Source organism: Egretta garzetta, unplaced genomic scaffold (assembly GCF_000687185.1).
Source record: "Egretta garzetta isolate BGI_Z169 unplaced genomic scaffold, ASM68718v1 scaffold56, whole genome shotgun sequence".
Lineage (NCBI taxonomy): Eukaryota > Metazoa > Chordata > Aves > Pelecaniformes > Ardeidae > Egretta > Egretta garzetta.
Window position 1 is genome coordinate 8,879,638 of NW_009260182.1, and position 17,280 is coordinate 8,896,917.

A 17,280-nucleotide genomic window follows, 5' to 3' on the forward strand; every position below is an offset into this window, starting at 1 on the left:
GATTTAGATTCCTGACTTTACCATGCAGACCAAATTCCGTTTACTGAGTTTTACAGAAGTTGAAAATGTCAGAGTTGGCTGAGAGAATTAGATTTCAATACCTATTAAACATCTACAGGACATCCTAACTCCCCGTTGAAATTCCTTTAGTTTGTGACCTAAGAAGAATCAATTAAACAGAAAAGTTGATTGTTGCCAAATAATGCATAGTTCATTCAATCTCACAATATTTTAATCCAGTATTCGCTTTGCCATGATATATAATGCAGGCTATTTACAACGATTGCCATTCTTTAAATGCCAGTTTTCCTTTAAAACAAGCAGCAACAACAACAACCAGACCCATACCCTGCTCCAAACCTTGTTTGCAAGGATTTTCATTTGCATCACTAATGTACAGATTTACACAGAGCAGAAAAAGGGTGTATTCTTATTCATACAGATTCTGCCTTGTATACTACCTGCAGCCACATTCTGCCACTTTCATCCCTTCGTAGTTATATATCAAAGTGGGCACACCAGCATCATCCTTATAAAGAATGGAGATTGAATCCAATTTGGTTGGAACACAACAGGCCTTGGAAGCTTTCTTTGGGTTTTGGAGATGCACCAGAGTTTGGACAATAGCATGTTTTGTTGGGGTAACGTTATCTGTCAGAGGGAAGAAGCAACCTCCTTTACACTCAAAAGCCTCATAATCTTTTGGTGCAATGATCCAGGAATCCCAGCCAATCTCTTCAAAGTTCACATGGAGGGAAGTTCTCCGGCAGTGGTTGGCTCCGATGCTTCTCTTGCTTCTGGAGGAATGCTGGTGGTGCCCAGTGATGGCCTTTTCCTCTCCCTGTTCTTCCTCTTCAGACGAAGTGGTGTTTCCTAATTTCTTTAGCACACTTTCTTGTTCATGGACAATCATCTCCCGGAGCTCCACTTTGGTCTCTTTTGTCCTATTGCTGCGGTCATTGGAGAACACTATTAACAGGGGCAGATTTTTAGTGTCAGGGGTAACACTGATATCCAGCTTCCCACAGGTGAAACCACCCAGAGCCTTACTCTCTGTAACAACCTCTAGCTTGTTTTTTGTCTTCAGTTTGTCTGCCTTGACCCATCTTTTCACAGCGCTGGACACTTCAAACATCTTCCAACCACACTCCTGGATATTGTGGGAGACAAGGAAAGATTTGGTACTTTCTGGGTTTTCCCAGTGGTCACCATCTAGAACATCATAAATGACCATGTTGCCTTCCAGCCTAGAGAGAGACCCAACTTCCCTGTGACAGGAGATATAAATTCTCAGTTCAGCTCTGGTGATTTCCTCATATCGTGGAATAGAGATATTGAAGAGCAAGATGTGTTTCTGAAATTGATTTTCTTCTGGTGAAGCTAAAGAAACAACATCTGCAATAGGAAATTAAAACACATGGTTACAGTACTTTTGACTGTCAGAGTAACTTGCTTTTAAAAGACTCAGGATGTATTTTGGGCATAAAATAAGAGCATGACTACCCAGCATTAAAGAAACCCAACTAAACAAAACAAAACTAAAAAACCATCTTCTGGCCAAATATCAAGGGCAGGGAGTGAAAAGTGAAAATGGAGGTTGCTAGTGTTGGTAGTATTTTCACCCAGATTGCATGGTCAGGTGAGTGTGTGGAGGGGAGTGTAAAGAGTCTGCCTAGGACAAGCTGTGGATGATTCTGGTCGGTATTAAGCACATAAATAAGGCATCTGGGGAGTGTTCAGGTTTAGCAATTTCCTAAAGAGATTTTTACACAAAGAATTCCTAAAAAACCCTATGAATTTGCTACTCTTATCATGCAATGGGATGAACTGCCTTCTTAACACAGAGAAGTATACTACATATTTAAGTGTCTCTAAGAACTAGATGTGCTTGAGGCTTTTGTTGTTTTCTTCAAATAACTTCAAAAGCAGCTTGGATTACTGGGAGTTTGGGGAAATAGAAAAGTATTTGAAAATCCTGAACTGAAGCTTCAGGGTCTGTCTAAACTGGGCCTTGGTGATAAACAGCCTTTCATGCCCAGGTCCCAGTCTGTTCCAGGCTGGACTCACTGAGTCTGTGGGGGTTTTGTTTGTCTTTTTTTTTTTTTTTTTCCTGCAAAGGTATGTGCAGTACCAAAAACTCTGCCTTGGGAAGGGCAGATATTTGGCTGGAAGTTCAGATTGGTAGTGTATAAAAGTCAACACTGACTGATGTCTATTTGATGGTCAATATAAGATCATCAGATTATAGGACTCAATCATGACTGGGCTTTAGGACAATTTTACTTGGCTAATGTCATTTCACAGTGTTCACCCACTAAAGCAGTCAGAGAGGAAACGTGGAAACTATAATGTAGCTCATACTGTTACGGTTTCTTTCCATTTCAGGACGAGGGGCACTCATTTTGGAATTTTGAGTTCCCTGTAGTCCTGTTACATGTGCATGTCTATTTTTCATATAAACAGAAGCTTCGATTCTCCCTGTCTCATTTTTATCACAAGGATTGCATTTACTTCTAACTTTTTTATTGCTTCTTTTGATGCAGCTTTTAGAAGTCTATGTAATGTTACACAGACAGGGATCTTGAATTTTTTTGAGTTGCGACAAGCTTGACTCCCCATTTCCAAATAATGTTTTCCATCTAAACTAGAATTTTGGGGGAGCACTGCTGTTCCTTGCTTGGATCCAGAGACACATTTCTCAGTTGGCTGCTGTGATTTTTAAGTATGAGAAGAGCCCATGTGAAGGAAGAGCTCTCTAGCATGGACGTCTCAATTATAGATGGTCAAAAGTTTGCATTCTAACATTAGAACTCCATCCCGAATCTCTAGATTTGAAAAACATGATTCATGTGAACCCTGTTATTCAGTGCATCATCTCAGTTGATGTCTTTGAGAAGAGAATATTTTACAGTAAAAATATCAAAGAAGAAAACTAAAGTTAATTATATGATTTTAAAAGTTGAAGGAAACTACAGAGCAAGACTACAATACAAAATTTTAATCTGTTTAGTTTCTAAAGAATCTGTGGAAGTTAGGCACTCAATTCCCTCTGAATTTCAAAAGAATTTGAGTACCTACTGTCCATGTACTTCTTTAAAAATTTTAGTCCACATATTTAGGACTTCTCCTACCTTCAGTACTGAAGCTCCTTACAATATTTGATGCAGGGATGGAGGACTTGTCTGCAGCATATCTGTTGTATAAATCAATCATGAACTGTGGTGGTTCTTCTTTGGTCTTCACTTGTGAGGGGACTCTTGACAAATTCAAACTCCTTAGTAAATCTGTCTTCATATTCTGCAGGAAAGATTTTAAGTTGAAATGAGTCTCATCTTCCACTTCCCCAGGATCATGAAAGTGTGCATCAGACTTTCCCATAGCTGATAACTTGTCCCAATCTTCCAAAGGCTTGCCTCTTGTCAGACAGGCAATGATGTTGAAAACAGACAGTGCAGCTAATACTCCAAAATAATGCATTTTGTCTACATTTACTTTTCTGATGGAGAAACAAAAGAACAATGGTATTGTAGCTGATTAAAAATGTTTTTTCATTACAGACAGAGGAAAGGAGATGGAAGGCAAACAACTAGAATGCCCTTTTACAAACCACTTTCTTGTGTTCTTTTTGCAGTCTGCTTCAAACCCCAGCCTCTTGTCAGTTGTCAAGCAGATTGGTTGTACACTTGCCCTTATCAGAGTCATTGATGCCATGCTTCAGCTTCTGTTATCTAGCAAAGCTCTTAGTTAATGAAGATTCTATAAACATCTGACAAACACATGTGGCTGGTGGGAAGGACATTGTATATTGTAAAGAATCCGCATTTCACTTTAGGGTCATCATTGCTTAATTACGCTCTTCTATCATTTCCTTGCCAACACAGAGAGACGCTTTCTTAGGGACGTAGAAGATTACACTGTTTTCATCAAGACTATAAAATAGAGATTTAGAACAAAGTTACTTTATTAGCTATGAGTAAATAACATCTCAAAAATCTTTATTACAGTCCCTTCGCATGCCATCAGAAAATCCCCAATTGGTTGATGGAGACCTGTGATTCTGCAAGACATGGTCTCATGACAATACAAACAACCTTAAAACTTCTTTCCGTTTATCAGCCAAGAGCTATTGTTTGTACACAGTGAAATATCTGTTTTGTGTCAAGTTTGCTTCATGTTGTTTGCAGCCTTGTCCATTTTCAGTTTGATTCCTTTGGTGTATGGGAATTTAGTCTTGTTTTTATAGTATCTTATGTAATATATTTCTTAGTTTTTTGATGGTCAATCCAGTCCAAGAACAACCAGTCATTATTTCAGTGACCTTCAGATGAAGATAGAACTAGACTTTCTATGGCCACATAGAAAGTAAGAGGTCTCTGTGAAGATACAGATGATTATCTATGAGGATACCGCTATCCATGAGAAGAATAGGCCAAGGCAGAAATACAAGACTGATTATAGAATTTCTCATGATACAGAAAAAAACCCCTAGTTTATTTATAGACAAAAATAGCACTTGCTATTTATCTTAATGAACGTCTTATGATTTAATATAATGATACATAAGTGTTTTATCTGTACTATTAATGTATCATTTTTTCTAACCACAACTCAATCCATACTGTACATGTGCCATAACGACTGAACAGTATTATGAGCTGTTACATAAAAAAAACATTGCAAAGATGCGGACAAGATTTTGTCCTGTTTGGCCGTTCTTCTCCAGCTTTCTAGCAGTGCATACACAGTGTTTAAAGTAAGCCCAGACTTCTCAAATACTCACTTAAGTGTCTGTTCAAGTGACAACTGGGATCCAAGATTCTGGTTAATTATGCTCCTATGGTGTAAAGTCAGAAAGGAGTATTTGGCATTGATCCTGGCCTCCTGCATAGCAAGACTGTTATGTTTTACTCAAGGCCTTTGTGTTTCCTACCTGTGTGCAGAGCCCAATTACTTGTGTTTGGTTAAACTATAACTTTTTAAGGGTCTCCAGAACTTATCTGAAGATGTCAAAGAATCAAAGAGTTCTTCAATTCTTGTAGCACTTACTCTAAGAGATTGTCACTTACACTTAAAAAGCCATGGTGCTTCATTCATTATTTCATTGTGCCTGGCTTCACCTTCTAGACATGAGTTCTTGTAACGTTCCAGCTGGCTGGAGGAGTCCCATAGCTCTGGCATTTTCTGTCTGTCAAAGTACTTGTACAGTGTAATCAAGTTACTTCTCAGTTTGCTTTTGGATAAAATAAACAGATTGTGCTTTTTAGTCAATGTTATAAGACATTTTCTCTAACTGTTTTTGTTTCTTTTTCATGTATCTCAGAATTTGAATGTTTTTTTGAAAAGGTAAGCGCTGGGGCTATGCATAGTTTCTAGTGGCAGTCCACCAGTGCCACATGCAGAAATAAAATCCCCTTTCCTTATGTGGTTCACTACTCCAGTGTGCACCTTTTCAAAGCTTTCATTAGCTCTCTTTATATAGTATCACCCTGGATGCTCATACTGTGCCATAAGTCCGTGATACCTACCAAAATTGTTTTAAGAGTTATGGCTTTCAAGGGTGCAGTCTTTTACTCAGTGGCATTTGCCTCTATTCCTTGTGCCTAGGTACTAAGTTCTGCATTTGTCTACCTTAAGATGAATTTTGATTACATAAAGTGCAGCTAGACCAAATGATCTATATAAATATCTCTCTCCTAAACACTGTCTTCTGCAAATGCTATGGGGGTTGTTACATAAAGATGTCAAATAGCGTCAGGCCCAGTGTCAGCTTTGCAGGAACTTTACAATGAACAGCTTAATTCAGCGGCAATTCCTTTTGAAAGCTGCTCTTTGAGGTTGGCAGTGAGACAGTTGTTAATTCATGTGATACACAAATATATTAATATTGTCCAGTGGTTTCTTTTAATTACACAGCCTTGTGCAAGTGAATTGAAACACTCCACAAAAACTTAGATACAATCTGGCTGTTACTGTTACCTCTGGCAATTAAACCATGGTCTCAAAGAATGAAATTGGATTTGGTTAGAAAAAATGTACTTAACATTTTTCTGGCTGGTATCAGCTGTTTTCCTGTTTTATCTGTCTTTAACCATCCTATACTAATATACCCTCAATTCTTTTAGGATTGGTTAGTGGAATTATCTTGATCTGCTATTTTAAGTGTTTGTCAATAGTAACTTTTTCTAGAAACTTAAAACAGTGAGTGGAACGGTTTATAGGATGTTTGTAGAAATCAAACGATCTGTTGGAACCAAGAGAGTGAGGGTGTTAGTGTCTTCCAACAGTAGCTGACTGCATTTGTGCCATTTCAAATGCAAAGTTTCCTTTTCTAGAGGAAGATTAGACATCCAAATACCAAAGACCCAGACAGCAGTAGCCACTTCTAGACAAATAGTGGTTTAAGACCTTGCATTAGAGAATTGATTGGTACAGCTAAACTCCAAATGAAATAAACTTTACTAGTAAGAGAATTGTATTGTTTGTGTAGTAAGGGAATGCCATGAGAGCTATGCCACTTACGGATATAGTTTTGTTTTGCACGTGCTAAATAATATAGGTATGCCAACAAACCTTTAAATGCAGACTAAACTTTTCAGGGTGTTATAGGTATCCTAATGAATGTAGGAGTAGCATTTTCCCTTATGTCCTATAGACCTTGTAACAGATGGTATTTCTTTCCTAATTGCTTGCATCAGCGCATCTTGGAAAGAAAGTTTGTACCCAAAAGCTGATTCAAGATATAGAAAACGTTCCTTAAGGAAAACAAAATGCAGTAGATGAGAACACAAGCACACTAGGCTAATATGTTCATTCTGTTCAGAGCTGGTGCTAAATGGGAGCAAGACTAGACCTACAGAAAAGGGTAGATTTTCACAGAGAATATAAATGACAATGATTTAAGATACTTTGAAAAGTTTTATGCTTATGGCTGTTCCATAGGAATAAATGATGAATTTCTAAGAACTTTTTAGTTTTTCTTTATGCATTAGCAACGGTAATTGAGTTTCTCATGATTAATAAAAACACAAGTCCCTACATTTTTAAGGGAGATCTTTAACAGCAACAGTATACAAAGGTTTGTCCCAGTAGTTCCAGTGTAAATCACTGTAGTACTTTGGGAGAAGAAGAAATGCCTAGCTGGATCCATGATCTTTTGGCCATTGTAACTGGCAGTCACTACAAGGTGCCTTAGAACTATCTACTTCTTATTGAGAGCTGTTTGGGAGGAATTGCCAAGAACTGCTGTAAGAGTAACCTTGCAGACACTCCCATACACACCGAATCTTGTTTTTCTGTAGCCTAGCAGGAAGTACCACATTTACACACCTTTGTTGTCTGGGAATCTGCACCACATTAATAGGGAATATTGGTGGCAGAAGTTACCTAGCACCATAGCAGGACAGGAGCCTTCCAGTCATTCATTCATCAGAAGGTAGGGTGTGTAGTATACCTCCCCTAAATAATACAACTCTAAATAGGATAAGGTAAAGCAGAAGGTTAGACTGTCTCTTGAGGAGGAAACACTCCATATCTTGCACTCTGTGCTACCTCACAGACTTCAGAAGTTTATTCTGCTCCTGGTCTGCCTATGCTATTGCACAGCAGGTGGGTGAAAATGGAATATGTGGCAAATGTGTCCTGGCATGCAGGGACACTGAGAAAGAGAGTTCACAGGCACAATGATGGAACGTCAGCTCTTAAAGGAGTGCTGCAGTTACAAGGGCTACCATGAATGTATCAAGAGAGGATTGTACAGGAGTTAGAGGGACGCAGAGACTTTATAAAGACTTCTAATGGAACCACTGCCAAATATCGTGTCCCATTTTGATGTTCATTTTTGGAAAAGAAAGTTAATGAAAGTTCTGGAAAGTGTTCAGAAAAGAACTGTGAGAAATTCTTTTGAGGCTTAGAATAAGAAATCAAAGTACGTATTTAAATCTTAGCCAAAATGTAATTTGACCCTGCTCTCTATACTAAAAATACACAGTGAAAGTATTTTGGATAATAGATAAAAGGGATCTAATAAAATAGGTTACAGTAAGATCCAGTGAATTGAAGCTAAAGCTCAACAAATTCAGATTAGGATTAAGACACTGCGTTTGAACAAAGAGCACTAACTTTCAGAACAACTATTTGTAGTCCAGTAGAGATATCCTATCACATAAAATCTCTAAAGCCAAATTTATGCATGTTTTTCAAAGACATTCCCAAGCTCAAAACAGAAGTTCCATAATGCATGGTGCAGAAACTACTGGGCAAGGTTCTTTGATCTATGCTATGCAGGAGGTCGGTCTGGATGATCATAGTATCCCCTTCTGTCTTTAATCTATTGAGGTGCATTATGACAAGCTTAACATGTATTTACATGTTTCCATCTAATTAACAGAATGTAACAGAGTGCATTTCTAGAAAGACAATTCAACTGTTTTTAGATACTACTGTACCTTTAATTTATTAGCTTTTGTTAAAAGCATGTAACAATCTAGAGGATATAAAGTATAATTTACAAAAATATAAATCTTGGTTATTTTATTTTTAGTATTCCAACTTATTACTGTATAGTATGTGTTACTCAGAGAATACGCTTAACAACCTGAAATTATCCAGCAAACCAAAAATGTGGGACATTACAGATGTCTTTCGTCGAACAAATTATATATTAGGGAAGGGTAACCAAAAATGGCTATATTAACATACTGTTTATATGAAAGCTTATGCAGTGCACTATACTTGCATCCTGAAGAAAATATACATTTTAAGCCCTTTATTACAGCATTCTTTAGTATAAATATGCAGATTAAGAGTATGAGTGTTTTAGGCAGAAAGTTTTGATTTGTGTACAAAAGTGATATTCTAAAATAAGCCTGCCTTTGCAAGTTCACTTCCTGTCTTCTTGGTTAACTGAAGAGGTAAAATAGTCAGAGAAATAGCATATAAAAACATATTTTAGTCCTTTGATTATGGAAAACTTTACGCTTGCTTAAATTTCTCACTAAACACCAGGTGTCTTGGCTAGGTGGGTTAGGAAGATATTTGTAAAATTATTGAATTCTTGGAAGATGAATATGAAAGACAAATGATGACAGGAAGACGTATTCTTCCAGGTGAGCATGTGCATCATTTTAGTCTCTCCGCATGCTTTCTGTAGAGGAATTGTAGGCTTGCATTCATTCATCAACACAAGTGGATTCATTTCCCATTTACAACTTCCCCAGTGTAGTCGGGCAGGATGCGTGGGTCTCATTAAAGATGTGTTTGTATGAATTTATCGGCAGGCACAAGTTTCAACCGACATATTGGGATATACCTTTAAAACAACGTTTTTGTTCTCATCTAAGAACAGGACACTGAGTGAGCTCATTTTGTCAGGAACACAACAGGGTTCTGGGATGCCAGGAATGATTCCTACTGCTTTTACAATGCTCTGGATTGTAGCATGATTTGATGGCCGGACAATCTGGAACAGAAAAGGAAATAGTTATCACTTCATCTATGAGCAGTCACTTTCCCAGATGGGCTTGAAAATGACAACAATTACATTTTTTTTGTTTCTCAAAAAAGTGAATATATGTGATTGAGTCGCAGGGCCATGCAGCATAGTCTGTCCCTCACACTTCCAGCCTTCCTGCGCAGGGTGTATCCAACAGATACTTTGTGTTCCTTTTGCTGCCTTCATAAATACCAGAGGAGGGCACTGGTGGCACAGCCAGCAGTCAGTAGCCTGAAGAAAGAATGGCCCTGAATGCACCTACTAGATGCTGGAAGCAGACGTGCAGGAGAAAAGGACTTCGGTGGGGCACACTTCTCGGTCATAAGATGTTATCTTTTGTTTTCTTAACCTCTTGTCTGACTTGGAAAATTGGCTGCTCTAAGTATTTTCAAAATAACTATCCCTATGTTCCAGTAGTATTTCTCCTCATGTACGCTAACCTGGAATTAGTTACTTTTTCCTGGAATAATTACTCTCTTTTAAAAAAGACCAGAGTGCTCCCCAAGTAGTGTCCACAGGGGGGAGTCAGTCTAGAATAGTCCAACAACCTGACAGAGCCTTTCTGATCATAACCGCGTGACAAATAAGTACTTCGTACCTGTAGTCTTTGTCTGCCTCCCTCTGCCTTCCTCACCAGGCTTCCCCCCCACCTCTGAGTTAGCCTCAAAGTGGGAGAAGAAAACAAAAGGCTCAAAGGGCAGGAAAAGTATGAAGTGAGGTTTCACAGCAGCTTTATACTGTTCAGAGTACTGTGCCACAATTTTATTTCTAGTATTGATTTTTGGATGCAGTAAACTGCAAGGAAAAATATTTGAGGACACAGCCATTAGGCGTAACAGCAGTGAGAATAATAAAGTGAGAAAGTTAAGATATGTAAACAGTATACTGCTTAGTAGTTAACTGTAACTCTTCTTTTTAGCCTTTATTCACAAGCTACGCTTGACCCTTGTAGTCTGAGCAACTGAATACTACTAAACATTTCACCACTTCCATTGCTTGAGGTACATACAGTCAAGCACAGGTTTACCAGTGAGAGAGTGAAAGCCTTTCTTTGCCGTTGCCTCAGCATAGCATGGAATGCATGTGCCCCAGTTACACGAGGCAATAGTGTGGCATGCAATCCACCACTGAGGCTGAAGCTTCGGTGACTCCTGTTCAGTGGACATGCTTGAATACTGTCCCAGCAAATGAGTACAGTAACAGTAGGAAAACTGTGTTAGTCATATCAGGCTTTTTTTCTGCAGTTTCATGAGTTTTCTGCACAGATCTGGTATACGTGGCACATGAAATCTTTCATCACTAGTGGTACGTAGCTGTATATCAGGTTGAAAATGACATTTGTGGGACAACAAATAGGGACTTTGCATACCTCCACATGGAAGCAGATAGTTCAAGTGAGAAGAATTACTATCTTATATCTTCTCTACTTTTCAAGTAATAATTGAGTATATGCAAAACATGATTTTTTATTTCAACATGAAAAGTTATGTAGTCCGTGGGTATAACAAAGGAGCTATTTTTTAGGATAATTCAGTTTTAATACATTTGCTCTAAGTGTTACGTATCAGCAAATGAGGCCCAAACCTTAATTGCTATTAAGGCTTTCAGGTGTTTCTTAACTAAAGCAATCTCCTTTGAGTCATTACCAGGAGGAACTGTGAAATCTGTCCTTGATCCTTCAGGGCTTCAAGACAGCATCCCTATAGCCAAGTCCCGACAAGTGACCAATCCTGGAAAGCGCTTTCTGTAATTAGCATATGTTGGCATAATTAGCAACAGCTTGCTCTCTCATGCCACCCTTCATCTTTAGATTTCAAAGCTGTCCACAAACAAGCAGCAGTGAATTAGTTTCACAGCTTCTATATGAAGTAGAAATAAGCTTCTACCCGCATTGGCCATGTCAGTAAATCTGGACAGCAAGAGAGAGACAGGAGTAGTTTTTGTGTGTTTAAGCAACTGCAGAGTTTGGAAGTTCAAAGAACTAGGGCTTCTAGAATCAAGTTCTTAACTTTAACCTTTATGAAAAACCTCCTGTTATTTGAAACGGTCTCAGATCCTAATGTGCTACTGAAACAGAATTTGTTGACCCCATGCAGCGGGTAGCAATCATTGCTCTCAGTGCCAGTTACTGATTTACAGGATTCCTGGGTATGAACCTGCATAAGATTCTACTAGGATCTTCTCCAGCTGTGCAGTGTCTAATATCTGCAAGGAACAAATGTATGTGGGCAAAGTCTAGTGTGAGCAGCTGTCTACACAGACAACAGCACTAATTAGGTTTCTAATGCCTGCAAGTGTATACACTATGCACAAAAAATGCTTATAGAGGAAAATGCATATTATGGACTATTACTGTGTACAGAATCTGGCTGCCTGAGCCCTAAATCCACAGCAGAGCCAGACAGCACACCCATCCCACATCCAGCCAGGCTCCAAATTTTCCAGCCCTTCTGGAAACCTGGCATGAGTGTTCAGTGATCATGGACTAGGCTTCACATTAGTGTTTGTACCAACATACTACAGTGGAAAGCTTGAAATAACGAGTTGAATGCCCAGTAATGATGGCACTGAGGAAGTGCTAATGTTTTAAACACTGGCTACTAAGTTATATACAGCAGGCCAGGTTCTGCTCTTACTTAACCTCTGGGACCATCCTAGCTGAGGAATATTTTGGGCCTCAGGAAATAGAAGTATGGTAATGTAGCCAAAAAGCAGATGAACAGCGGGTTTGAAATACTTTAGACCCTCCCCTTCTGCCTGGCTTACACCCCTTTTAAAGTCTGTTTTATCATTAATTTGCCCCTCAAAAAACTTCACAACCCTTCCATCTTAATAAGTAACATTTCTTAGTTTCAGGAAAGTTTTGGTTTCAAATTTGAATTCAACTCTTAAAATAAAACTCATGAACTGATACACTTACAAGGATGAAATCAAAAGAATTCTAATTATGGTAGACCAGGGAAAAGATATGTTCCCACCTACTTCTACCACATGTAGGACTAGCATTTATTTGGCAAATGCAGCAGTGCAGCCAGCCATTATTAACTATATAAGCTAATCTTCCCCCTCACAGTTCAGGGAATAAGAATTTCAGCATTAAGATAGGTGAACTTGCTATGACAAGATTTGTACCAGAGCTGTTTTGTATCTAGATCAAGAATTGCAGTTACTAAAATAGATGTGCAGGGTGGTGTAGCGATACTTTAAAAAAAAAAAAAAGATGCAATGTGATGATTCTCAACATGCCAGGTATAGAAGTATAATTCTATCTCTACAGTTCTAAAAGAGTACCTTGGAAATAAGCTATCTGTTGTCCATCACAGGCTGACCATGTAGACCAAGACTTCATGAATAGCCTTAATCTGGCCTTTGACTGAGCAGTGCCAAGATCATATGCATGCTTTCCTGACTTAGGGCATATATGCAAGAAGAAAAGCTATTTCTCCTTCCATAATTTTTAGCAATTCTATGCTCTGACCTGAAGCTTTGTTCATGCTGATGTCCATGTTATCTCTGTTCATGTGGAAACAGTCATTTAAAAAAGTTACAGCTGTGAATTTGCCTCCATTTTTTCCCCTCTTAAAAATACAAAGCTAACAGAAACTAGACATCTTCCAAATGAAACCAAATCAAAGAGTGTGTCAAACTAAAAATCCCCAAATCTATGGATCTGTGATTTAGTTTTAAATTTCTCTGGGGTTTTATTTCTCTGGGTTTTTTTGGGGGGGGAGAGATGGGGGGCAATCGGGTTGGCACCAAGGTGCTAGTGTAGCCACATTAATTTATCTAGAAAACAAGTGTCAAAATGAGAACTGAAGTAAGTGGTTTTGATTTACAAGGGAATCTTTATTATAAGGCAAGTAATATTTCTAAAGACATTAAATGTCAGGAATATAAGCTTATTTAACTATTCCAGCTAGAAACGGATCCACTCTTTTGGTTCTGTCAGCTTTTGTGTCATGCTGTTTTGCTCACAAGAAGCCAGATGCGTTAAATATATATATATTTTTTTTTTTTGCTTTAGTATGTATAAATGGTACATTAGACTGTGGCTCTATGGCAGAGGACTTCTATTCCCAGGCTTTGTTTTGCTTTGGAGAAGTTAAATGGTAATTGTGTTGCATGATCTCTTTATGCTACAACAAAAAAATGAAGTTGTATGTGAGCCTGTGCAAGCTTTAATTTATACCAGACCATGTATTGATTTGTGCATACATGGTTCAGCATCGGTCAGCTACACAAGAACATAGAATCATAGAATCATAGAATCATAGAATGTTTTGGGTTGGAAGGGACCCCTAGAGGTCATCTAGTCCAACCCCCCTGCAGGAGCAGGGACACCGCTAACTAGATCAGGCTGCTCAGAGCCCCGTCCAACCTGGTCTTGAATGTTTCCAGGGATGGGGCCTCCACCACCTCTCTGGGCAACCTGTTCCAGTGTTTCACCACCCTCATTGTAAAGAACTTCTTCCTTATATCTAGTCTAGCCCCCTTTAGGTACTGAAAGGCTGTAATCAGGTGTCCCTGCAGCCTTCTCTTCTCCAGGCTGAACTATTTCAACTCTCTCAGCCTGTCCTCACAGGAGAGGGGTTCCAGCCCTCGGATCATTTTTGTGGCCCTCCTCTGGACCCGTTCCAGCAGTTCTATGTCCTTCTTGTGCTGAGGGCTCCAGAGCTGGACGCAGTACTCCAGGTGATCAGATCTGTACACCCTACCATGATGTCTGGATTTCCACTGTTCCTGGACTTAAACTAGCCTGGATATCTACTCTTCCTGAAATCATACTATTTATTTCAACACAAACATACATCAATCTCCCTGTATATAAAGCAGGGCAGATTCCTATCTCAGAGCTTTGAAATTCTCTGCTGTAAAAACCTATCCATCATTTATGTGCCAAGTGACCACATGCAAAAATGTCAGTAGAATAAATAATCAGGCCATTTGTAGGTAGAATTGCAAGAGAATTACAGTTTCTAAACATGCAGGTTATGCAGTGCTTCAAATCCTCCACTCACCCATTACTTGAAAGCCCTATAAAATGCTGGTAATTTTCATGCTACATAGGATTGCCAAAATTTCTACTTCTTGCGATAGAACAAGTGAGTGGGCCAAATCAAAATTCCATTGGAGCAGTTCATGTTTTTCCTCTCTTTAAGCAAATTTCACACTGCTTCTGTAGGAGGAATTCAGTACGCTAGTTTTAGAATGTTACAGACAGCTGTGTGGCATTTCCAGCCACATAAGGTATATCAACTTTTTTTTGTTCTAGCAGGATTATCTTAATTTTAAGAATTTAGTAAATTAAAAAAGCACCAGATAATTTTGAGACACAAATACCAGCTTAACCACCATTCTTATTTTCAAAGTGACAAGCAGTTTCTTAAAGTTAAAAATACCTCAGTGTCTCACCACTCTGCATTTTTCTCCTAAGGTATTACCAGTGGAATTCAGAGATACTCTGATACCATAGCTTGTTTTATTATTAGCACATAATACTTTATACTTCTGCTACCATAACAGAGTAGTTTGATGATTTAGCATGTGTAACCGTATTTTAATAAGCTGCATAAGTCTTTATGTTTGGTTTCAAGAGACAAGATGAGAAATTTTAAGATAAACCTGAGACATTTTTCTTATTCTTAAGATTGCATTTAAAGATAACTTGGAATCTTTTTGCACTCTGGTGAATCAATTGATGGAAACGATATTGCTTAAATTATTTAGGCTGAACGAGGCAACAGAACACAGTGAAAAAGGTAAAAATCTAAAGAAAAATGTAACTAAAGAAGTAGCTAAATAAGCAGAACAGTATATCTACTGTTTGCAAGCTAACAACAACAAAAAGGTGTACTACCTTGGGCATTGGAAATTCACATGCCCCTGCACAGTAGTAGGCATCAAATGATTTGGGAGATATGATCCATTCATTCCAGCCAATATCAGCAAAGTCAACTTTCATGTATCTTCTTGAGCAAATCCTTGGCTCATTCCATTGTTTTCGCCTTGCTTTCTTCATTGTTTTCTCATCGAAATTTAGCACCTGAGACTTCGTAAGTGTTTCTGTATTTTCTTGCCCTTTCCTCCTTCGGTCTTTGCGTGAGGCTTTTGGTTTCAAGGACTTGTAGGCATTCTCCCATATGTCATGTTTGTTGTATTTATTGCTGTTATAATCTACTTCTGGCAACTCATTGTTCTGAATAGAGCTAGAGAGGTATGTATCCCTCCTCACTCGGGTGTCAGTAGAAGCATTAGGGGATAGATTTGGGTCCCCATCATTGGAAGGGAATGGATCGTAACGCTGTAAGGTGACTGCCACACTGTTAGGTTCAGAGATTGCAAGATCATTGGCATAAACTAGTATATAAGGTAAATGACTGGCAACCTGTTCAGGGAAGCCCTGCTGTTTCTCCCCAGAATCCAGCTCAGCGCAGAGAATGAGCTCTCCAGCCCGTTTTGATTCTTTTATGATGTGTGAAATGTCCTTTGCATGCCAAGCCCCTCGCCTTTGAAGAAACACGGTGATGTTCTCTTTCACTAGTCCATAGGCAGAATTCTGGTGAATACTTTGGAAAATGAGGTTGAGCCGCAGGACCGGAGGCAGGTGAAGAAGGCGGCAGGATGAGTTCTTGGACCGCTTACAAAACACTTCCCTGTGCCGCAGGCGTTTGTCAGCATAGAAGTGAAAAGTGGCAGCAAGAATCATCTCTGAATCCTGCATGGATGTCAGATTGAAGCAGTACAAAGGCTTCTGGGCCAAGAATTCTGCAAGAGAGCAAGGAAAACATGGATAAATAGCTGAGACCAAAAATGGTAGTCAAGCCCTTATTCTCATATAAGTGGATTAGCAAATTTTGCTTTTCACTTACCCATTTCAGATCAGTTAGTATAGCGAACTTGCAACTTCAGCTTAAAACTGAAGGCGAATAAGAGGAAGAAAAACCCCTAACAATACCTAATAGCAATATTACAATAAAATCAGGACTGACCAACACACTGGGCACTTTTTCTATGCATGAGAGATAAAACTCTTCCCAGAGATTTTCAGCTTCAGACTGCCTTTCATTCCAGGCAGGCAAGAAAAGCAATCCTTGCTTCTATTTAACTTATAACAAAGTCAAACTCAGAGAAGCTATCAAATTTGCCTGTGGCAGAGCTCAGAATGGTATCTTACTGAGTATGCTAGCTGAAAACCAGGTTTACTGTTAATATTCAAGATGGTCTAAACTAAAGCTGAATGCAAAGATTCCTGAAAGATCGCTGGGTGTTAACTCTGTGGGCGACAGCATGTGAAGTTCATCATCTGTAAATTGTGCACAAGAGACATTTCACAAGGGGGCTAGAAGTAAGTAGTGTGACGCATTTTGGGGGCTGTTACTGCCCCCCAAAAGTAATCCTCCTTTCCAGTATACACCATGTAGGAGCTTTGTTTAAAGCACTGTGCAAACTACTTGGTTTCTAAGACTTGTGTTTTGATCTGCTTGAAGTTAGTGACAGCTACTGTTGAACAGGAGCTGACTCTTAAAATGCAAACTCCATTTCATACAGCTTCTTTTTAGCTGGTTGAACAATTTGTGCCCAGGTTACATCTGTACCCTCTTCTCAAGGCAGATGAGCAATTTTACACTAGCTGTTTACACCACATTTATTTAAACAGTAGAAACCTTTCTTATTTTGTTAAAATGTAATCCCAGAATCAAAAGGCAATCATGTGAAAAGTTGCTTTTTTTTTTTTTTTTTTTTAGGCAAATGATTGTCCCTTCCTGTTAAGCGTTCTTAGTCTCAAAGAC

The 17,280-nt window shown here is 38.8% G+C and overlaps 2 protein-coding genes across 2 annotated transcripts; both read right to left on the reverse strand.

Moving 5' to 3' along the window:
- Positions 1 to 457: 457 nt before the first annotated feature.
- GDF2 (growth differentiation factor 2) lies at positions 458 to 3,477 on the reverse strand. The gene is made up of 2 exons (XM_009642053.2): positions 3,132 to 3,477; positions 458 to 1,395 (listed from the first exon to the last, which is right to left on the reverse strand). Exons 1-2 carry the CDS (start codon positions 3,475 to 3,477, stop codon positions 458 to 460), a joined length of 1,284 nt encoding a protein of 427 aa, XP_009640348.1.
- A 5,788-nt stretch (positions 3,478 to 9,265) lies between these two features.
- GDF10 (growth differentiation factor 10) lies at positions 9,266 to 16,363 on the reverse strand. Its single transcript, XM_009641892.2, has 3 exons — positions 16,360 to 16,363; positions 15,348 to 16,255; positions 9,266 to 9,457 (listed from the first exon to the last, which is right to left on the reverse strand). Exons 1-3 carry the CDS (start codon positions 16,361 to 16,363, stop codon positions 9,266 to 9,268), a joined length of 1,104 nt encoding a protein of 367 aa, XP_009640187.1.
- Between the last annotated feature and the right edge of the window lie 917 nt (positions 16,364 to 17,280).

Excerpts from the sequence above, each read along its gene's own strand:
- GDF2 (XM_009642053.2), bottom strand. The coding sequence starts at position 3,477 with ATGCATTATTTTGGAGTATTAGCTGCACTGTCTGTTTTCAACATCATT. Across the intron at positions 1,396-3,131 it reads AAGGAGCTTCAGTACTGAAG|ATGTTGTTTCTTTAGCTTCA; the intron begins GTAGGAGAAGTC and ends TTCCTATTGCAG.
- GDF10 (XM_009641892.2), bottom strand. Across the intron at positions 9,458-15,347 it reads GTGAATTTCCAATGCCCAAG|ATTGTCCGGCCATCAAATCA; the intron begins GTAGTACACCTT and ends TTTCTGTTCCAG.